The sequence below is a fragment of the Parasteatoda tepidariorum genome, chromosome 4 (genome assembly GCF_043381705.1).
Source record: "Parasteatoda tepidariorum isolate YZ-2023 chromosome 4, CAS_Ptep_4.0, whole genome shotgun sequence".
NCBI lineage: Eukaryota > Metazoa > Arthropoda > Arachnida > Araneae > Theridiidae > Parasteatoda > Parasteatoda tepidariorum.
Genome location: NC_092207.1, coordinates 77723241 through 77748505, shown reverse-complemented (window position 1 = coordinate 77748505; position 25265 = coordinate 77723241). Strand labels below are relative to the sequence as shown.

At 29.7% G+C, this 25265-nt stretch overlaps 1 protein-coding gene across 22 annotated transcripts in view; it reads right to left on the bottom strand.

Annotated features, from left to right (window-relative positions):
• LOC107450274 (phosphatase and actin regulator 1) overlaps positions 1-25265 on the bottom strand; it is a 173871-nt gene that overhangs the window by 26614 nt on the left and 121992 nt on the right. For 17 of the 22 annotated variants that reach the window (XM_071180087.1, XM_043041565.2, XM_043041573.2 and 14 more), the window contains one exon: positions 390-560. In XM_071180087.1, the coding sequence (XP_071036188.1) occupies positions 390-560 (171 nt within the window). Of the gene's footprint in view, positions 1-389; positions 561-3855; positions 4025-12046; positions 12528-25265 lie in introns of those variants that run through there. The other 5 variants (XM_071180091.1, XM_071180096.1, XM_043041569.2 and 2 more) reach the window with 4 other exon arrangements.

The window sequence follows — 25265 nt, the reverse complement described above, 5'->3', positions numbered from 1 at the left end:
TCTCCAAGAACTAAAGAAAACTTATTATTCATCTTCAAAGCCAAATGAAATATTTTACTCTATCATTAAAAAAGGAGGCTTTTATCTCTGCGGCACAATCAAAGAATACGCGCTCGATGGAAGCTAAAGCCTATAAAACCTGAAAGCGAACATTTACGATACCCGTTTTTTAAAACTTTAACGTTTTTTTATTAAAATTTTTTTTAGACTACTTCAGAAGTAAGTTTACTGCGAGCACCAGAAAACTAATTTAAACTAATATCACACGAAAGCATTTATAACATTGAGTTTTTATTGTCTACCAGTATAAGAACTAAAATAAATCAATAAAAATAATAATCATGAGACACTTCCGCAATTATACTAGTAATAATAATAGTAATTATTACTTCTGGAAGTCTGTTCGAATCGATCACTTTTTTTCTTCCGTTTCCATTTCCAAGGTTTGAAGAGCCTTCCCAGCATTGCAAACCTACTGTGTTTGCCGTCCACTGGGGATGGGGTTGGGGATCGGGTCGACCCCGCGGAACTTGTTTTCATGGCACCATTAGTTTTTTTACCTGCAAAAATAAGAAGAAACATTGAAATATTGCAGCATAAAATATTTTTACATTTCCAAAACACAGTTATTTAAAAAAATAAATAAATAAATAAATAAAATAAAAAATAATTATATATTTTAAATCAGGGGTTTCCAACTTATATGAGGCCGGGGGCCACAATTAAAAACACCAGTCAAATGGCGGGCAGCAACTTTATCAAAATTTTATATACAGGGGTCTGTTCAGACATTTTGTGAAGGGTCCGTTTTTGTAAAATTGTGAAAAAATTACTCGTAATTTGTGAATATAAAAAATAAACGTTAGGTCACATTCTTTCAACCAGGGTCCGCTTTCGTCAATTTGTGCAAATAGGGTCCGTTTTTGTAAAATTGTGAAAAAATTACTCGTAATTTGTGAATATAAAATAAACGTTAGGTCACATTCTTTCAACCAGGGTCCGCTTTCGTGAATTTGTGCAAATAGAGTCCGTTATTGCAAAAAAAAACTTTTTCAATGAGTTTTTAAATTGTAAAGACATACAAGATTATGCTCAACACTGTAAAAAAATTTAATTTTAAAAAATCAACAGCAATTGCAGCTACTAAATTAGTGATGCAACATATAAATATTTGGTATTTAGCCTATACTGCTGAACACAGAATATTCATTTCGGACGAATAAAGGAAGAAGCGTCTGCCGAAGACAAAATTTAGTTCGTTTACATGTCTTTCTCCCCCCACCCCCATTCCTGGGAAGGGTTTATTCGATTAACAAAACAATAATGAAGATAAACAAATTTGTGAAGGGTCCGATTAAAAGAAAAATCATTTTGTGAAGGGTCCGTTTTTATGAAAAGATATTTTGTGAAGGGTCCGTTAAATTTCTTCTAAACAGATCCCTGATATAGGACTCTTCATGCTTGAAGGAACATTAAATATTACTGTCAGATTTTTATCAAGTTGTTCAAAACAAAAGTATTGAATTAGAAATAATAATAAATATTTTATTGAATAAATATTTTCTTGGATGCAGAACCAGAGAAATAAATTTTTTTGCACCGTTAGTATGTTAAATTTCACAGAAACGAAGAAATTAGTTTCTATTTTAACGCATGAAAAGTATTTTAAACTAATATATTTTTTTTTTCGAAAATTGTCCGCAAAAAAATGAAAACTAATATATTTTAGTTCGCGGGCCGGATGCGGGCCGCCAGTTGGTAACCACTGTTTTAAATGAATAGGGGGAAGACGATTACTCAAAATAAATCATTCTCAACGTTCTATATTGAAATTAATCAACAAAAATAGTCTACAAACAGTTTTAATTAAATTTTCCATTAAGATATATTTATAAATCCTCTAACTTACAGACCACTATTTAAAATTTAAAAAAAAATACTCTTTTTTCAAAAATTGTTCAGCCAGGCTTAGAATGTAAGTACTAATTACTCAAAATTAATTAGACAAATTTCGAGACTTATTTAAAAACTTTCGGGCTACTATTTTGAAACTAAAATTAAGTTGAAAGCAAACATTAATTTTAACTTAAGAAAAAAATTGGCTTTTCAGGGATGCATGTTTGAAAGTTAATATCGAAAAAAAAATTTTTTTTTAAGATTTCAGGAGTATTTTATAATTTATTGCACCAGCATAACTCAAAAAGATAAATCCTTTGCTGAGAAGGAGTAAATTATTCGATATAGAAGCAAAAAAAAAAAAAATGCTGTAAATACACAAGATTACACACTGCCTACAAATTTACTTTTTTTTTAATCACACCTAAACAATAAAAGCTAAGTACTACAGAAATCAACAAAGGTAAAAATAAATTTGAAAGCAGTGAGAAAGAAAAACATAAATGTATATTTCCTTCACAAATATTAAGCATTTGTCGGTAATAGTCATAAAAAGTATACACTCCTGTTTACTTTTTTTCCAGTTTACACAAAGTAAGAAAATCCAAATGAGTATATATACATACACACACAGTCGGACCTCTATTTAACGAAGTCACTAAATCCCGATAATAGGTTCGTTATATGGAAAACTCGTTCAATAGAAAAATCACCTTTTCAAATACTTGAACAACACAAAACAGGCTTTAAATTCATAAACATTAGGCATAATTAAAGTAGCAATTGATGCACCTTTATCTTGTAAGCTAGTATCTACTATTTATTTAATAAATCTTAATCATGAAAGAAATTTTCATGGAAAGCAAGAATAGAGCAAAACATTATCCAGAGTTGCACTATTATGCTACATACATTTTCTACTAAAAAAAGCTAAATTTATGTATAAAATTATAGCTGCATTTATTACAAAAGTAATTTTAAACATACATTATCACATGCATTCTTAAGTTTAATTGCTACTGAAAAAATCCGTTAATTTGGACCGAGTTTTTCGTTTGAAATGCAAACAAAAAGGGAAAGGGATTTTACTGCTTCCTCTAAAATAACTTTTAGAGCAGGCAGTAAAACGTTACATTAAACAGTGGCTTCGAAAATTAATTCAAGGTCACTTCCCCCATAAAATGCGTTTGCAAGTTTGAAATGTTCTGAAATATTTTGGAAAATAGGAAAAGTGGATCTCAATGAGAAGTTCGTTAAATAGAAAATTCTCTTCGCTATTTGGAAGTTATTTTAAATACAACAACTACAATGAATTCTAAATAAGTTAAATGAGTCATACGCTATACAACACACCTGAAGATTTAAATTTATTTTATATCTTGACCACAACTCGAAAATAATTCAAATAATAAAGTTAGATGAATTTTGATTTTTACTTATATCAAAAACACTAACACTAAAAACCTAGATATATAATATAAACATAGTTATAGGTGCGATATAGTAACATCTGGCTCTGAAGCCAATAATTCTAAACCAAAAATCTACGCATCGGACTAAGTCAATTAAAATCAAAAATTCGAAACTTATGAAGTAAAACTGAAAACGTCTATTTATTTCGTTGTCTCTTGAAAAATCACTTTTCGACAAATTCGTCATTCAAACGTCCGATTAAATGCTGCAATTAAAAAATTTTTGAAAGAATATCAGGATATGAAATAAATTCAGACGATTACTTAGACAAATAAAAAATTCAGACGATTACTTAGGCGAATAAAATTGAAAATTAATTAAAATAAATGCAATACCTTGAAAAAACACATGCAAAGTTCAAGCGTATAAAATTCAAGCACGTGTATATTGCAAATTTCACTATCTTAATGTTTTTAAAAAGCTATATACATCGTATAGATAAAATTGACAAATATTTATAAAATAAGCAATTTAGTCATAACTCACTTAGATGGAGGATTTTGCGAAAGGTGATCCGGAACATGATTATTTGGAAAGGACACAAACTCAGTCGTCTAACAACAAAACGGCGATGCACATAACAATTTAAAGTAAGTCAAATGTGCACATGACATAAGCTCGTACTTATTTGCGTGATGTCATTTTACGTCACGTAAGTTCATCCCTATCACGAAACTTAGGTACTCATGACGGGAGTCCGGAAATACAAGTAGCTTTTTTACCTCTCAACTAAGATTAGTCTCGGAAATTATTGAAGAGATGGTTGAATTCTGATTTAGATATTTTAAATCAAAATTAGAAAACTTAACTGCTGAATTTCCTCGAATTTAAGTCCGAAATCAGAAACTTAAGAGTGAAGGAAAAAATAAATTTGGTTTAACTTTATTTTGTGAAAGTGACTAATTCACTATGAATTACAATCTGAATCTCGATGTTCAGATAATTCAAATAAAATAAGCAATTCAAAAAAAAAAATTTTAATAACTATACAGTACAACTTTCCCTGGAATTAAACTTTATATTTAATGTAATTGCGCTCTTGTTACAGAAAATGTCTATAAACCGATTAAATATGAATGCAATTATAAATCAATAATTTTTCGTTTCTTACATCACTTTGGTAAATATGTTTACGACGTAAATTTGATTTTTGAACCCATTATGAACCAATAATAAATTAAATTTGGAGCCAAATATTTAGTTTGGATTATTACTTTTAGCATGCCGTTTACTTATACTGCCGTTCAGCGGAAAAATCAACATAAACGACAAAAAATAATTAAATAAATATATATAAAATTAAGATTTTTGTGCATTTAGCATTTTTGAATTGATTAAGGTACATACTTCAAAAAATTATTTTTAAAAAAAAAATCCAAAATCAATTCTTTTATGAGTTGACATGAAATTCTTTTTTAGAGGAGATCGTATTAGCAAGGAGAATCGGGGTGGCTCAGGGGATAGAGCGTTCGTTTCTCGATAAAGTGACCCAGGTTCAAATCTCAGGGGCGGCTGGTATATAGGAATTCTGTTCCAGGCTCTCTCCGACCACAGAGCCGACGTAGAATATCCTCAGTGGTAGACGGATTATAGGTTTGAATCCCATTGCCGTAGGGCTAACCACGAGAGGTTTTCGTGGTATTCCTCTCCATGTAATGCAAATGAGTATTAGTTCCATCAAAAAGTCCTCCACGAAGACTAGTTTGTCCCAATGATTCACCCAGGAGTTCCCTTGTCATCTGTCTTGGGTTCAATATTACAAGGCCAAGAAGTTGAACAATGATAGATAGAGCGTAAACTCAGAATTGGGTCAGCTGTTTAATGTCGGTTATAAAATAGAAAATAGGATAAGAAATGAAAAGAAAATAGTTCTCAAACAGTAATACTAGCACTCACGTTTTTTTTTCCCCAATTTTACGAGAGTATACAGCTTTGCCCAAATTCTTAAACAACGATTGATAGCGAAACCTGGTAGCTAATAAATTTTTTTTTAATATTAATATGCTGAATTAGAATTATTACCCTTTAAAATTAAAAATTTTTTAACATTATCACATAAGCCTATTTTTGTGAAAAATTGAAATATATTTGTGAAAAAGTCTTAAGTAAAAACCTAATTTTAGCTGTCATTATATTTATTCTCATAAGTATTTAACGTATGTGCAATAATTTTATAAATTAACAGTCTTACTTTATTAACAGTCAATACTTTTATAATCTTTGTTAAAGGGCAGTTTTTACAAATTTAAATTTGTAAAGGGGCAACAAATAAGAATTTCGTGCGGGGACTCCTTTTAAAAATTTAAATCTTAATAATCATGTTTAAAAATTGAATAGAAGAATTTTTTTTAATTCCAATTATATTGTTTTAAAAACCTAACGCCGTTTCCAATCAAAATTATTGTCATGAATACACTTACATTTCAAGCAATGGGGAAAAAGTAAACATCAAATTTAGGGTTGAAGTTCAAAAAGCTCGAATTCCAAAAAGTAACAAACAAACCCGTTCTACTAAACGTGTTTTTCAGGAATCATATATACACAAATGAACTCGTGTTTATTTTATTAGAATGTGGGAAGAAAAAAAAAGGGGGGGAGGACAAACACAACACTTCCGTACACACATTCAAACTTTCACGGAACACGGACAAGCAAAAATAAAACAATTTAAACTCGTTTAGTTTTTTTTCTTCACATTTTTGAAAAAGTTAATTCAATAGTAATTTAAAAGCAGGATTTTAGCCGGAAAAGAACGATGGGAGGAACAAGCCGGTGATCCACGTGACCCACTTTCGTCACAACTACACGAGAGTATAGTAATTAAGTTAAAAACACAAAAAAAAAAAGGAAAATCGTGACAAAATGGCATGAGGAGTGTACCAGTTTCGGTGTTGTAAGATAGATGATCGAGTACTTTTCCATTTAAACTATCTCATTAGTTTTGTGTCAAGCGTAGTAACTGTGCAAATTCAACCGAAGGCGAGCGTTGTTAACCCTTTTTACTTGAATTATTTTGTAAGCGAAATTTATATTTCATAAATACATGTAGGAATCATAACGTAGTCATTTTATCTTAATTGTCAAAGGCCAAATAATGGGAAATCAATACTGAGTTCGCGACCACCTCCCTCGCTGAAACAGAGAAATATATAGGAAAAACAGGAGATATATATTAACATATTTCACTTTTTAAAATATTATTATATGTTCTATACGAAACAGGAGAAATATAAGGCAATGTGTCGCAAAATACGTTAAGACAAATTGGTAAAATATCCATGTTTCAAACATTGAATATGTTTCAAACACTGAATATGTTTCAAACACTGAATATGAACAAGAAATAAGTAAAGGGGGGGAGTGAGAAAAAGACAGAGGGAGAAAAGAAAAATTATCGTCTAAAAAATAATGTTAACAAGGTATTGCTGTAAGAAACCTCTCACTACTTTCAGTTTTTCTGCTAGACATAGAAAACTACGGGTCCTAGAACCCATAATAATACAAATTCACCACTTGAATCCAATGAAATCTGCAAGAGATGAAAAAAGGAAGAAAAAATGATTCGTGATATTAAGCAAACAATAAATTCTCTACCTGTTTATCCATTTCTTAATATATTGTGCTTTTAATATATTGCGTCATTTCTTAATATATTGATAGACAAGAAGAATTTTAAAACAAGAAAAAGAGTTATATTCAAAATTAAAGTTTTTACATGGGACTGATTTTGATGGCTGTATTAGTAAAAAGAAAAAAAAGGACACATTTTCTTAGAAATATTGCTTTTTTTTTATTTATTATTATTTTTTTATTTTATTTTTCTTGATGCATAGAAAATTATGCGCTATAGCAAGTAAGCGAATCATTCTCAACTATCATTTTTTTAGTAATATAGTCGAGTTTAAAATAATAATTGGCTAAAAATTTCAGTAATATTAAATTCGACATCAAAATTAGTCATATTCGGTGCTTCCTGCGTAAGTCGCCACCAATTATTAAAATACCATATCGCTTCGCTTCAATTTGAAGCAGAGTTGGCAAGGTTTAGGACAGAATGGATTAATCCATGGTTGAAACCAGGGTTTAAACCGTCCTGCCTAAAACCCCTTTGTCTGAAACTGTCTTACATTTAAATAAGTTTAAGAGTGATCATGGTAAGCGGATAAAAAATATAACGTGCCTAGACGCTAAATTATTTTGTCACCGAAAATTTCTTCAAAAAAACAAGCTTCAATTACTAAAAAATTAAATTAAGGTATTGAGTTAATCAAATGCATCTAAATTTAAACAACACTAGAATATCTGTAAAACTTTTCATATCAATAAACAAAAACTGAAAGGATCTTTTTGAAGTAGTGAGAACGTTGAAAAATTCCATAACGAGAAAAAGCTACTTTGTCAACAAGAACTACAAATACTTTAACTAATTCATAATTTCATAACTCGATAAAGAAAACTCCGATTTAAACACGGTTGATTTAGTCATTTCCATAATATGACAACATTAAACAACATAATCTTCAACACGCACATGAACTGGACTTCGGAAGAAAAAAAAAATTTTTACCATTTCTCAAACTTTTCAAAAACAAAAAAGAGAAATGAGATATATTAATTAAACGTCTCGAAACGGCTGGAGTTTCTCGAGAACACCTGCCCTGGATAATTTTTTTTCCCTTTTGAGCGGAGGAGGTTAAACTTCAAATAGTTCATTATCAAGTGTTGGCATGATATCAAATATGCAGGAGGGAGAGAAAAAAAAAATGCATCTACTCGAACAGAACATGTTTTCCTCATGTGTCCTTGACCCACGGGGAGAAATAATTCTCTTTTCGCATTAAGCATGATGAAAGAAATTACACAATTCATATGGCAAATCCCATTCATTCTTACTCATTAGACAGAGGTACCAACGGATATTAAGCGGCTAAATTCACTTAACTATCAGCATATACGTAAGGGGAGATACGTAATGGAATCTTTTTATACGACCTATTATTCTCGTATACCTCATGAATTACCTGGAGCAACGTTAAACGATTCGTAGTTATTCAATGAATCGTTAACAGCCATATTTACGAGCAACCCACGGCCCAAGTGTAGGAGAAGTTTTCTAATTCTTGAAATAGCCGTATATACCGTGTTATAATTCGACATCTCAAACCTCCAAAATATTATGAAGATCAGGGGGTCGTCTTTAAACAGAAGTAATTAAGTCGGGCAGTCGTTGATCGCGAAATATCGATGCATTATAAATAATGAGATATGAATTACTCTGTATCAATTTACCCCTTTTAAAAACTATTTTTAATGTATTATATACAAGCTATTATGCAATATATCTCATCATACGTTCTTTATATATAAAGTTTTCTTTTTTTTTTCTTCTTTTTTTTTAATGAAACAATACTTAAAAAAATTTTCAGAAAAAGTCAAAATAACTTATTCAAGGGTATTTCAAAACAGAGAATTTTTTTAAACATGTCATAAAGTTATAAAATTAAAGATTCTAGAACATCATCTGCGTCGGATTCAACAACGTTAGCATAAATCAACAAATTTAAAGATACTAGAACATCATCTGTTTTAGATTCAATAACGTTAGCAGTTTCGTCAAAGGGACTCCACTTTGCAATGAATTGTACTTCATCCTCATCTGCTAAGTCTCACAAAAAAAAAAATCATTTTCACCCCCAATCAAATACATTTCACATTTTTTAGAAGATTTTATAATAATATTTGAATCCACATTTTACCAACCTTCAAGTGACGTCACGTGCGGTAAGATAAACCTGATCAACTGGTCGCATCATAGCATTTTTATTTGAGGGTAAATGAATCATCATATCCGAGAAGAACAAAGTTAAATATTTTTAAGTAATTTTGTACACAATAAATTTTTTTTATTTTATATTTAGAAATTTTCAATTTTGATTTCTTTTTTCTTTTTTTACCGGTCAATCAAAAATAGGCGGGTCGTCATATACACCAATAATACGGAACACAAGAAAACAAAAATTTTTAAAAACTAATTTAATTCAGGAATTGAACTTTTCAGTTATTCATTTTCAGATTTTTAATTGCTTACATTAATAATCATATAAAATGAACAACTACCACAAAAAGCTTAATAAATGAATATAAAATTATGCCATGCAAAAGACTAAAACAGTGTTTTTAACTTAATAAACAGTACATCGAAAAAACTGGTAATTCATTCAGCAATTCGAAGAGAATTAGTGAAATTTTTTAACAAATCTGTATATGTTTTCTATAAATATATATGATTTTTTATATAAGAATTAAAATAAGAAAAAATACATTAAAATAATAGTAATGGAGCTTTCATTTAAAAAAATCCTTATTAAAAAATAAATTTAAGTATTTAGTTAAAGGTTAACAACCACAGAAATAAAAAAATTTCTAATCTGGAAATAATTTACTTTATGGATCATCAATTAACCTGATAATCGTATCTCATAGATATTTATAAAAGATAAAATACAATTTCAATCTTAAATGTTAAGAAATAATGAGATAAATAATAATATTCAAATAATATCATTGAATGTTTGCCATTGAACCAAACGACTTTCACTCATTAGCATTAAAAAGATTAATGACGAAAATACATGTATTATTTAGAAGATTAACAGAAACTATTCCATCTCTTTTTCAAATAACGAGGAGGAAAAAACAACATAAAAAAATACAACTACGCATAAATCTTTTCAACGATGCATAAAGCTTTCGTTGATACAGATGACTAAACAAAACGAACAAACTGCACCCTATAAAACTGAGTTTTACAAAACGCATTTATCTAGAGGGGGGAAATTAGAATTGATTCCAATCCGGGAAACCAGCTAAATAAAATTATTCGCCATTTCCCACCAACATAACAGGAAGTCGCCAACAAATTAATTATTTCCTCAACAGAGATAACCAGAAACAAAAGATTTCAGAGCTGGCAGGAATTCGGACACAGGGATGGGCGTGACAAATGCAAACGATATGATTTTGAATAATTAATGAGGAGAGTTTAGAAGTAACAAATAGAACATATACAGCGATGGAAAAACAATGTTTGAAATATCGCATCTTGGTACTTTTTCATTGGGTATAATTAAGATTGACTTTCCTTACATATCCTTTCACTGTATAGAAATAGTACAGTGCACAGTTACAATTACTGGATATTTCATATACAATGGTAAAACAAGACATTTTTTTACGTTATCAACTGTTTTTTTTCCATTCTTATTTCGAGAAAGCGAAGAACGACAAGTATCAATCCTCCTAAGTTACAATTTCTTTCAGAAAGATTTAAATTATTTTACTGAATATTTCTTATTCAACACAAAGGCAGGCCAGAAGCCATGTAGAACAAAAACTAATTATGCAGAAAAGTTGTCAGGTACATAAAACAAATATATATCACAGCTACAATAAAATACATACACAAATAATAAATCCAATTTAAGTAAAAGACGTAGAAGAGAAATAATTATATTTTTAAACAAATTTGATGTGCGATATGACGTTGTATTTAATTAACTTCACGTTAATTAACACTCTAACGTATGTGCAGAGACTTATCTCGACTTTACCATAGCCACACGCCATCTTGTTTACGATCAGCTTGCGTTGATGCAACAGGTCATAGGTCACGCGCCTGGGTATCAATGATCTTGCACCGAATTGTCCAAATTGAATTTAAATATAAAAAGTACGCATGAAATTACCACTTTTCCTTAACTATTACATAACCTAATGATAGTATTAAATCTCTGTTTTTTGCTCTACAAAAAAATGGCTGGATTTTAATTATAAATGTTTTCGAAACTTAAACACGTGCTATATATAATAGGTGATACATGAGTTTGAAAGAAAAAAATTTCAGCAACAAATGTCCACTATGCGAATCTTGTTACACTAACATATATTCAGCAATAAATTTCGTTTCATACACATTTGGTATTTCCGCACTGTCATTGGTTACTAAGGTTGGACGAATACGTTAAGTTTTGGCCGTGGTGTAACACTACGCTATGTGATTTCTTAAAAAAATACTGTTTATGAAACATCAATGTTGAACTGCAAAAACTTTAATAACGCAATTTTGAATTTAAACTTTAAATTCTTTAAAATAGGTTACATTTATAACTCGATATAAAAAGACTAAACTTTCTTCAATTTCGTCTATCATTTACACTAATGTGTGGGTATCAGCCTCATCTGGTTATTTGTTTGAGTAAGCCCAGTATAAGTACATGACTTTAAAAATGTGGAAGGAGGGGGGAGCTTTGCAGCACAAACGTTCATTGACAAAAATAAATGAATAATCGAATGATTTAAAGGGCATTACTGTTATCATTCTTCCTGGTCAAAAATACTTCGATCGTAGAGAGCATTTTTATAAAATCAAACAAGACATTATCTGCAAATAAATTTTATGAAACTGAAACTTACAACTAATTAACATTAGGTTTTAAAAACGTTTAACTACGAAATAAAAATTAACAAAATCCATCAACCATTACAATTACAAAACAGAGTTCAATTATTCTAACTACGAAACAGAAGAAATACACAAACAAAATATAATCGCAAGTATAAATCACTAATGTAAATTTCAGTAAACAATACAGAAATAAAAATAAAAAAAAGCACTCACATGTCAATAAAGCAGTGACGTCATAAAAACAATACATCCAAATCAAGACAGTCAAAAAGAAAAGCTCTACAGAAGAAACTCTCGATTTCTAACTACTGAACCGTACTCAACGTCTCCTTACGTCTTCTGGAAACTCCCTTCAAATGAGTCAGTGGAATTAAATGACTAATAATTCTTTCAGCGCAAAAGATAAATGACCTTTTTTTTATCACCGCTTTTACGTTAGGTTAAAATGGCAACAACGAGAGAATGCAAATGGAAAAGAAATCAATACTGACCAACAAACGACGCGACAAGTCACGTTTAAAGATTTATAGGAATCGCTCTGAAGGACATGCAATAGTAAAGATAATGAGTAATCACATTACTTAGGAAGAAAATGCTTAGGAAAAACTAGGAAAATCTCTAAATCCAGAAATAAACCATCACAATCATAAAAAGAGAAAAAGGGTCTGTTTAGTAAGAAGATAACCAATACTTTAATTCAACAAAAAGTAAACAGCAAAGTGTGGATATATAATATGTTTACATTAAGTCGGATATCGGATTAAAATAAATAACAGAGTAATAATGATATAATGGACGAAATGAATGAACAATAACAGATAACACCAAACATTTTTTAAATTCCTAAATAAAGAAAATAAACCATATTCATAAGCAATTACAGTTCTGATTAATATATAGTTGATGACTAACAACAAGCTAAGTACAGAGAATTTGCTAAGAATCGTAACGAAATAGCCAGTAACTTTTCACGATTTATGAAAGTTAAAAAGAATATAGGATTCGATGTAGATATTTTATTTTTTAAGCATAAGGGTTCACGTTGGTCATGCAGAAACAAATTCGTGGTATTAAATAAATAAGCCCAAGAAACTGAAGCGGTAAGATATTACTTGACTAAAAAAACTCATTCAGTAACTTCAAAAATACATGGATTGGAAATAAAGTCGACCTATTTCAAGCGCTCAAAAATAGGCGCCCATTTTCAAGACTTGCCAGACGCGAAAGACAAGAAAAAGTGATTTGAAATATAAAACGTAAATGTGCACACAAAAAAGCGAAAAAATAAAAGTGAGAAATAAAACTAAAAAAAAAACATTAGAAACCGAGAGAGAATAAAAATAAATATGAAATAAGCAGTGCCGCACTTCGCATTTTGCGTAAGAAATGTTGAATATTGGAAATAGAGATCATCGAAGAAGTAAAATATTTCAAAGACATGATAATTTGTTTATTATTTTATTTATTTATTTTTATTTTGCAGTAGTAACCATCTTAAGTTTTGGAGAAATTTGGAGCAGCAATTAAGAATTCTGGAGCACTTAAAAGCGCAAATTTAATACTTTTTGGTGCTGTTCTGAACAATCATTTTGTACTATACGGAATTATATTTAAAAATTAATTTTTTAATGCAACACAAATATTTTATTATAAAACAAAATTTACTAAAACTGTATTATAATTTATTAATTCTTGCAACTAATACAGTGGGATTTTATGATATTTGCTTTGAACAAGGCGGGAACAACTTTTGCAAAATTTTGAAGTTATTTAGAGAACTGTAAGAATTAAGAGTGAAACAATTCTAATGTAATTAAGGTTAATTGAAGAAGTTTGGAGCAGAAAGCACATCAAATGTGTTTGTTTACTTGGAGCCTGACCTAATGCTACTTTTAAAAAAAAATAAGCTTACCTCATAATTATTTTACCCGAATAGGTTATGTTATGTTAATATTACTCAAATGTGCTTTTTATGATTATTCATTTAACTCTAATGGATATATTTTAATTTTATTCTCAATAAAATCATGAACATATTTGCAAATATATTTGGAGAAAATACCAAGTTTTAAACTTATTTCTGGCATATGTTACACGTTGTTAAAGATAGAATATCAAACTTAATACAGTCATGTTCATAGATAAAAATTTCAGTGACATCTAACTACGTTTAGACGTTTTGTTTTAAAATTTTCATTGTCTTTATATTAAATAAAGTAAGCAATTACAAGACCAACTGCATGATGGTGGCAATTAGGCAATGGCATTCGTGGACAGAGAAGTCACTATTGAGCACCGACTGCGTTTATTCTTCTAACAAGATGGCACTTATCAATTCTTCTATCTATCTATCATTCGATTTCTGAGTCCGTTCGATCGCTATTCGAGAGTGATCGGTTTCCTTTTTCAGCTGTAATTTCAGATCACAATCGAAGTTAAAAGGTTGTCCGTCAAAGAAACTTATGTCTTACTGCAGCAGGTCAAGTGTGTTGTATTTTTCCTCTGCCAATGAAAAAATTCATATGCGTTTTTTCAATTATGGTCTAGGGCAGTATTTCCCAAACTTATGACTTAAGTGTACCCTTTCTAAATTTTTCGTAATGCTGTGTACCACTAATAAAAATTTATGTATGTCAGTGGTAGTAGTAATGTAGAATGTATTTTTTACTAAAAAAAAAATTGCACAAAAGTTAAAAATCACAACTGGGGACACCACTAATTATTAACTGTTAACTCTGCACAAAATAGCCAATAGAAAAATACGTAATCGTAAATTTTCAAGACTAGCTTTATTTTTAAATAAAATTTTTTTAAAATTTTCGTTTGTTGAAAGATATTTCGCATAAGAACGTGTACCCCCGCTAAACTGTTCTCGTACCCCTGGGGGGTACGCATACCACACTTTGGGAAACACTGGTCATGGGGAGAATTTATCTGCGACTTTCGAATTAGCGTCTGCTCGCCATTTTCGAATCTATCACAGGTTTTTGCGCCTGTAATCATCTGAAATATTTTACTTAAACTATTTAAATATTTCCAAGCATTAACAATATTTTTTTTTTAAAAAATGTTTTTCAAAATATAATTCAATAGTTAGTTTGATTTAGAAAAATTATTCAGAGCAATTTTCATTTTTAAGTTTCTCCTTATTAAACGTTTTAACTGATTACATAACTTCAAATTTTCAAAATATGATAAAAGCACTTTTCACATTTGTCTCAGATAATAATTTGTAATTTCCTATCTTTTTCACAATTTTAAATTACTTATGTATTCAAAAACACATACATCTAACCAGGTCAGAAAACGTAAGCTATAACTGTAACTGAAAGCGAATAATATAACTGTAACTGAATGTCAACAACTGTAATGAGATAATATAATTGCAATAACCTTGTAAAAATTGATAATTAATTAAATATTATCAATTTGTTTTTATCGGTAATAAATAACAAACATGCATTAAAAGCGACTACTGATGAAGATGGAATCTTTGTTTTGGATTTCAATCCCGAAATCTATATATATATATATTTCTTTTATATTCTATATATACGGCGACAAAAAAAAAGCCTCATTACAACTCCCCGAATGGCAAAGCTTGAAAATCGACCAATTATTGCCGCTAAAAATGCGACATGCCAAATCTAACTGAGATGGCTCAACATATAGCGCTTTCAAAAACGGAAACTGAAATAACCAGAGAGAGCATTCTCACCAAATGTGATCTCTTCCGAAATACAATCTATCAGCTGCGGCAATCTCATACTATTAAGCTAGGCAGAAGTGAGTGGTCTTTGTCGATAGATCTCTATTTTAATATTTTGTCGAAAGCGCTTTTTTTCACGAATTTAAATATTACGANTGTTTGTCGATAGATTTCTATTTTAGTGAGTGCTTTATTCACGAATTTATATATTACGAATTTATTTGACGATTTTTGATTTATATCACGAATTTATTTGTTTTATTATTGTTATTAGTTATTCATTGAAAAATGAGTCTCAGTCGTGCTGTTACGCTTTAAGATTTTATACTATAGCACATTTCGAATAGGTTTAACGAATTACATGTCATTTATTTGAATTCAAATTTATTTTAATGATTTAGTATTTACTAAAAAGATATAATTTTTTTTTAAAGAAAGTTGTTATATGGATTTGAATGATTGTTTTGAATTTTTAGAATTTTGTGCATTTGCAATGTACTCTTGGTTTGCGAAGCAAACCATATAAGATTGCGTAGCAATTTTCGGGGGTTGGCGAGTGTTAGCGAGCAGGGGGCGCAGCCCACTAGTTACTTTATAAATGCTAATAAGTAATTCGAAATAATTGCATCTCTTAATTGAAATTAATATACCATTGTTGAATCAGCGTATTATTTACATAAAATTATCAGGGAGTGTTTGTAACATATAACCAAGTTTTTATCTTCCTATCTCCCTGAATTCTCTCCATTACCGTCATTAAACGAAGAGTATCTGCATTGTGATTGGTTAGAAATATTTCCATCGAACTTAGCCTTATAAGTCAAACTATACTGCTGTCACGTGACGAAAAGCGTTCGAAATATTTAGTTGAATCAAGAAATAGGAATTTTTTCCCGAAAAAATCGAGTGGAAACCACTAGTTCGATCGAATTTTGTATCAGTTGTATAATGATGGGATTCAAGCCGACATCGAGGATAGAACCCCGATCTACCTCAGTACTTTAACCACTTAACATCACTCGTGCATAAAATAAATATTTTGTCAATGAAGTTCTCCAAAAAAGATAGTCACACTACTTGTTTCAATAGATCTTAACGAATTTAAAATTGCAAAGAGTTACAACAGTAGTCATCAACTCTTATCTTGTTAGCAGCAAGTCAATCAGCGGAAATTTTAACAATGGGCAACGTAGTATACTACCTCAGGTTAAAACAGTATGGGACAAGAATGTATTTACATATCGTTAAGATAGTGCTAACATTCTTATGTCAAACACCCTCCCCCAGTCTCCTACTTTACATTAAAACCCAAGAAGAAAGCTACCTGAAAGAAAATAATTTCCCAATCGGATATATCTAGGAGGTTAAAGTAATTAATGAGCATTTCTTTTCCAACGCTTTCAAAGGCACGCGAAAAAGGCAACTTCAGAAGAAGATGTTATCTCCAATGTCTTCTCACACAACTTGAGACAATGGTGTCTGGCCATTTAACCTTCAGATAACTTCTTGGCCTCCAAAACGTCCCAATGAATCACAGCCTCGAGCACTTTTTTCTTCTCTAGTTTTCGCCAAATCATCCTCGCTTTCATTAAATGGGAATAAAACAAAAGAGGATTTCTGGTTTATTGGATTCCTGAAGATATCAGAAAACATAACTATTGGGTTGTTGTATGGAGTAGAGTGATATTTATTTACCAAAACACTATACTTTTCTTTGTTGCAACTTCATTTTCAAGGCTAAAAGCGTCTAAAAAGTTGAAAAGCAACCCGCAGTGAAAGGATACATCTTTAAAGAATGAGAGCTGTATTTCTCACGATTTCGAAATCCAAAGTGATATTTAATGGACAAAGGAACAACAAAGTAAATGCCAACGAGATAAATAAAAAGATATGTCATTTACAGATATACCTTATAATAAAGTTTCGACGACAACTTCTTATCCTATTGTCATCATTTATTTTTAAGAATAAATGGTGTAATGATACTCCGTTTATAAATGAAGAAGGTGTAATGATACTCTGTTTATAAATGAAGAATACTTAATAAGAGCAATTAGCATGTAAACTACAGACAGTAAATTCTAATGACTTAGTGCAGAGTCATATTTCATAAACACATTTTTTTAAAAAAATGAAAAGTTTCGACTTAGTTATGCTTTTAGAACAAAATTTCTTCAACTTGATTATCAACATCAGGTTTAACCTTCAGGATCAGAATTTTTTTAAAAACATATTTTTTATACTTCTGAATATGTTTTTTTTATTAATTTAGGCCAAAATAAAATAAAAAGAAAAAATATTTAGTATTTTAATAATTTATGATTATGAAACATAATTTAATTCATAAAAACGTAAATATAAATATAATTTATGAGAATGATACACCTGCCTTTTTTTTCTTTTCTTTTTTTTTTTGCGTTTAAGGTAAAATATTCCAAATACGATTCACTTCCACACCATAATTTTTTTTTAAATTTGCAATTATTTATATCTTAGAAAACCGTTATTCATCATTGAAATTTCTCTAATTTACAAAATCAATTGTTGATAAATTCTTGATTTTGAATGAAAATAAAAAATTTCAAACGTTTCCTTAAGATTTCATATTAACAGATTTTTTTAGCAACTATTAGACAGTTTTTTACAATTAAAAAACACCAAAATATATTTTTGATTGTAATTAGAGAGTTCATTCATTTTTGCGTTCATTCATCGTAATTCATTTTTGTTTCATAGAGAAGAAATATTTTTACTATCAAAATATAGCAAATACGTGGTCGGACGGAACTAAATATGTAATAGCCTGCATAAAATTTTTAATCAATTACTATTGTTATGGCAATTACTTCGTAAAGAGAAGAAAAAAAACGCAAATTAATACATATTTTCACAACGATGTCGCAGAACTTTGTTTGAGCAATATATACAAATATATAAAGTGTTCGTTGCAATCCTTCCTAATTAAATATTTTAAGAAAGATTGATAAACACATATCAATTCTTGCGGCAAAAAAAAAGAGAGACAGAAAATACTCGTGAAAGAGGAAAAAAAAATTTTATCTTAATTCATGGATATGCACGTTTCTATCTAAATAAATTCCTTATATGCATTCATTAAATGTTTTTAAATTTCTTCATAGCATAAGTTAGGTTCAAGAAATTTAAGTTTGCTAAATAAAGGGTGAACTGCAAGATTTATTCTTACTTAATTATTGAAAAATTATGTGTGTTTTTTGGCAAAAAACAGCAATTATCTTGCTGAGTTAAAATATTTTCAAAACCTTACTGTATCTATAAGATTTGAAAAAAAGAAATTAACATACACCTATATTGTTATCAACTCTCTTTTTCCTCCATTTTCCTTTTTTAAAATAAATTTAAAAAAAAATTTTTTTTTAGTTGCCAAGCTTGTGTTATCTTATAATGGACTCTAAAGTTATGAACAGTTTGCTGTTTGCAGATAAGATGCTTTTGACAATTAATGAGGTAATACTAGATGAGCCAATTTCCCTATTTTCAGATTGAATCACTATTTTCAATTTGAATATTTCAAATAAATTTTATACAGAAAAGTGTTATGGTTAAAAGTGTTTTATACGTGTTAGTAAATCATTACTCAAAGAATATACATCACTATATTCTTTGCCCTGGTTAAGTATCCATTGCACTCGTTGCAATATTAAAGATAATTTAAACAATTTAGCACTTTTAATTAAAATAATGTATTCTCAAAATCAAGGAAACGTGAATAATGTGTGATAATGAAAATTTCAGATTAATGCACTGCACAATTAATAAATGGTCAAGTTTTCGCTTTCCTTTTCTTCTTTTCTCGAAATACAATTTAATGAATATGTGAACAAAATCAAGATTAATAACACTGCAAATGAAATTGTTTAATAAATGACTCTTGCACACGCAAGAGGTCATCGTACATTCTTATGTGCCATGTATTTCGCTTGATAAAAAAAAGAATAATAATAATAAATATAATTAACTGACAAAACAAAAATATAAAAAAAATAACACTTGTACAAAAATTAAGATTCTCTACACAATCATTAAGTGTGTACGGAAGTAATTGAATCATGACTTTAACGAAGTCATTCATCTTTAATAAGACATCATCTTGACTTTTTTTTTATAAAGGCTTCATATAGAGACAATATAATAAACAAATGAATCCAAAAGATCGAAGGAATAAAAATAAAAGAAAGAAAGAAAAAAATTTTCAACATCTAATTCATCAGATACGTATATTATAGTGGGAAAAGAATCGATTGTAAAATGTTTGCTAAATTGGTACAGCCCAATATGTTTTGCAATACTATTTTATCAGATAAACCTATGATTTACTTATTTATATATTCGTAGGGGCCGATCAAATATTAAGCACGCACGTAATGGAGGGAGGGGTTTTTTGATTTGCTTATTTTTGCTGAGAGGGAGAATTGGAGGTATGAAGAATGCTAAGTAAGACATTAAAATGCACTTATTTTCAAAATTTTCTTAAAAATCAAAATAAAAACCTTACAAAAATTACACATGAAAACATTTTAATCGGGGATTAAAAGATGAATTTGGGAAGAAGAAAAAAAATTCCTTCAGAAGAAAAGTCATAGACTAAGAATTTGGAACACAAAAGGAAAATAAAGATTCCTAAAGAACATTCGACTCAGAATTTTCGAAAATTGAATTAAAAAGTTAACTTTGTTTAATACTTAGTTACATCTTTTTACTTGAATTTAATCCTAAAACTGTATAGTAACAGTCGAAATTATAGCAAAAATCAGAGGTTTTCTTTCTAACATTCTTACGTAAGCATGGGTGATGGATAGCGGATTGCTTATTTTGCCGACAATTAGAGGGACGTTCAAAATCACTTACGTAATGTTAGATACTTACGCAATATTAGAACGGTCCCTAAATGTCAAAATCAAAATATTATTCCCAAAGTTTGAGATGGCTAATAAAAAGCTATACAAAAAGCTGATGAAAAGCAATTCGAGAATAATCACTAGTTGAAATTCTTCTCTTTAAAGGTCTTAGGGTTAACATATTGATAAGCCACATTTATCAAGTTGTTGAGAAGAGCATTTTTGATCGAAAATAAACACTGCGGTTTTCGTGTAGTTGTAAACAATGAGACGTTTCTATAAATAACGCTATTAAGTGAAAATAACAGAAACTTTTGAAATAATTGAAACAGTACAAAGGGGCAGCTTAATACAAAATATCCCTTAAAGAAAAGGTGTGGAATAGCACTTTCAAATCTTTCACTACCCCCCNCTAATAAAAAGCTATACAAAAAGCTGATGAAAAGCAATTCGAGAATAATCACTAGTTGAAAGAATTTTTTCTTCTCTTTAAAGGTCTTAGGGTTAACATATTGATAAGCCACATTTATCTAACTGTTGAGAAGAGCATTTTTGATCGAAAATAAACACTGCGGTTTTCGTGTAGTTGTAAACAATTAGACGTTTCTATAAATAACGCTGTTTAGAGAAAATAACAGAAACTTTTGAAATACTTGCACTGATACAGTACGAAGGAGCAGTTTAATACAAAATATCCCTTAAAGAAAAGGTGTGGAATAGCACTTTGAAATCTTTCACTAGCCCCCCCCCCACACACACACACGATTGCTCGAGATTTAGTATATAAACCACCACAAATTACCCCAAACGAAAAACAACCTGTAACTGTTGGACCAGGCTTGAAAAATGCTCGTGGTTTTCTCACTTTATAAAAACTCAAACAATCTAGCTTTATTCAAATAATGATTCACAAAAACAAATTTATAGTGAATATTCGACTTCAAAGATCCCTAGAGCAGGGTTCAGTATACGAAGACAGTTTTTTAAGTCATAATTCTACAATTTGAAAGTAGTTTCTCATCTAAAGAGAAAAAATATTCACTTTCGTACCTTTAAAAAAAATTTTAAAAAATGTCCAAAAAATAAATAAACTGCGGCATTAAATAAAAATTTGACTTTTAAGTACACCGATATTAGAAAAGGAAAAATAAATGAATGTTTACGCTTGAAACTATCTTAAAATTCAAATTCGAGTAATACTTATCATTTGTAGTAGATAAATCAAACCTTTTTAAAGAAAACGCATAACATTTCTAAAGGAAAAAAAACTCAGAGGTAAGAGTTATCTTTGTGTTTAAGGACATTAAATAGGTTTTTAATGTCCTCTCCTTTTGATTTATGTGAGAAGTAGCCCCATTTCTCTCACTACAAACTAACCATTAATCACCGAGACAACATTACTTAGGGTCCTTTTTTAACTATATCAGTAGTCCCTTTTCACAGCTTTGAAAACTAGGTCACTATATCAGTTAAAATTGTTTATAAGAAGTTTCGAACCTACTCTTACTCCTATATTTCACTCAGATTTAGAGTGCTCTATTTCAATTTGTTTCGGTTATGGAGTCCCAGCATTTAAAAAAAAAAGTCCATTACCAGCTGCAAATATGCTAACAAAAAAAATATTACAAATTATTTTGAAACTATTTAATACGTAGAATGAAAATTTTAAATCCTTTTTTCCTTTGTGTATTCATATGCTGAAAATGATAAAATAAGCTGCATTATGGTTACCTAGTTAAGTTGATATTTTCATTAATAGCAAAAGGAACACAACATGCAAATCAAAATTCCTTAATAGGTATAGCTATGTATCATAAAAACATAATGGTCTAATAATTAAAGTTATTCATGGTTGTTGGTGCATTTTTACTGGCCAGAAAATCACATGGTAGGATCCAGTTTTTACGCGTTAATTTCCATATTTGTTTGGTTGCCATCAGAAAATATTAATAAGTCATAAAAGTATTGTTTTCCTATAATTACTTTTGTATCCCTAATTTAAAGGTATTTACCTGTAAGGCTATTACTCTTTTTTTAATTTTGATTGCCTTCTAAATTAAGAGTTTAAAACTAAGAAAATTGTTTTACTTTTTTTGCTTTACATCATTGTTATCAGAGGTCTGTCCAGACATTTTGTGAAAGGTCCGTTTTTTGTAAAATTGTGAAAAAATTACTTGTAATTTGTGAATATAAAATAAACGTTAAGTCACATTCTTTCAACCAGGGTCCGCTTTTGTGAATTCGTGCAAATTNTTCTAAATTAAGAGTTTAAAACTAAGAAAATAGTTTTGCTTTTTTTGCTTTACATCATTGTTATTATAATGTAATTTTAAGCTACATTTCAAGATTAAGTTATTTAAAACAGTGTCTAATCTTATTAATCGCTTTACAATTATTCTATTTTGTGCAAATTACATTAAAATACTGTTATAAATTACAGTTAAAGCGATTCGTTAAATGATTTAAAACTTAGCAATGAACAATGTGATGCTAGCACAAATTGTATTGAATATATCAGCCCGTTTGGTAAGCGAAAATATTAAATTACCCGTTGTGAACTGACCAGATTTTTTTATTGGCTGAATTTCAAGTTAGAGGCATTTTTGATGTCCGCCAACAGAATATTTATTATTATGGTGTTAAATAACCTGTTGACTTAGACGATTGTGATTAGCAAAAATACATACGTTTTTACGAATATTACAAGAATTTCCAATATGTAAAATAACTTCAAAACAATTTTTTTTCAGTCAATTCATAATAAATCTAGTGATCGTTGAATTTCTTTCTTTTTTTTTAATTGCCTAGTACAATTGTTTTTAACTATCCAGGAGGTGTCTGATTTGTTAATGTCAGTTCTGTTACCAAAGATTTTTAAAATTACTCTATGAGGATACTAATATTGCTTTCATGATACGTTCATGCTTTCATGACATTTTTCAGGAATTGAAACGTCATTGCTTACTCTAAGCTTGCATGAGCTCACTTTTTCTTTTTTTTTTTAATTAGTTATTGAGGTGAAAGAGAATTTGCCAGGAAAAGTTTCTCTCTTGGTATGCCACCTTTGAAAAGAACGCTTAGGCTCACACATATAAAAAGTATGATGCAAACGTCTAAATAGCCCTAAAACGACAGATCAGGGAGCATAGCCAAATCTTTCAACAAAAAATAAGCACCTTTTATGAACTTTTTAAGCACTCAAAAAATATTTTTAACCACCATATACATTAACAAAATACAAAATAATTTTCAAAGACTTAAGATGATCATGAGAAAGTAACTGGTTTCTGAGAAAGAACTCTTTTCTTGATTACATTAGCCGTTATAAAATGATCGAGATTTTTCGGTTCGAAATCAGAGGGTGGAAAATGAAGTCTGAAATTTATAATATCTGGTAAAATGCAACTAAGTTGCCCATGAGAAGGCAATAATCTCACCGGACCCAGCTCAGTTGACGCACATGCGGACTCGCAAGTATTTCATCAAACATGTAAAATCATTGGCGTTTTCATACGCTATGAACCGACGGTATGCCGCAATGAATTGTGAAAACGTTGAATAGAACAATGTGAAAAGCACGCTTTTGCATAATACGTAACGAAAATTAACATGGTAACAAAATTCATTTTTGAAAAGGGAAAATTAAGCACTTTTTAAAAACACTTAATGAAAAAAGCACCTTTAAAGGCTTTTCAATAACGAAAATTTGAAAATAAGCACTTTTTAAAACGCTACACACCACGCAGATTGTCTTCAAAATTCAGCTGAAATGTCATTAAAAGAGGAGCAAAAAATGAATAACGGGGCAATAGATAACCCTTTCCGTGGCATTCACACCAATGTCAAGAATGGATCATATCTAACCAAGAAATGTTGTGACAAATCAGCAATTCATTCAGTTTCGCACTAGCATCTTATCAAACTCTCCTACATTACGTAAACATTACACAAAGAAAGAAATAAACAAAGCCACATCCTTTACTTGAAGGAGAAAATAAGAGAAACGACTCATCTAAGAAAATATTTTTATGAAAACATGAGACACATGATGAAGTTTATCTCACCATTATCTCTTCGCTATAAATTTCTGGATGAATTGAGAATGGAAAAAATGATAAGGAAATCTAGATAGTTCCATTCACCTTTCAGTACCTTTTAATTTATAACACGAATGTAGAATAAGTTTCATAATTCCAAGATAAGCTCAGGAATTTACATGAAACCACTCCTTGCTTAAGAAGCTAGAGTTTCCAATCTAATAAGAAACCAAATGTTCATCACCTCTTTTTACACCAACGAAAAACAAGGCGTAAGAACGGCGATTTTTTTCTTTTCATAATAAAAATACATTAATTGTACTTTTAAAGAAAAAAATTTTTAAAGTATCCAGAGGTCTGTTTAGAAGAAATTTGGATCCGTTAACGGACCCTTCACAAAATATCTTTTCATAAAAACGGATCCTTCACAAAAAATTTTAACTTAAAAAAAGACCCTTCACAAAATGATTTTTCTTTTAAGACCCTTCACAAATTTGTTTATCTTCATTATCGTTTTGTAAATCGAATAAACCCTTCCCAGGGTAGAAAACAAGAAAGATGGATGTAAACGAATTAAGTTTTGTCTTCGGCAGACGATTCTTCCATTATTCGTCCGAAATGAATATTCTTCGTTCAGCAGTATAGACTAAATACCAAATATTTGTATGTTGCATCTCTAATTTAGAAGCAACAATTGCTGTTTATTTTTGAAATTTTAATTTTTTTAATTATAATTTTACAGTGCCGAGCATAATCTTGTATCTATTTACAATTTAAAAACTCCTTGAAAAAGTTTTTTGCAATAACCG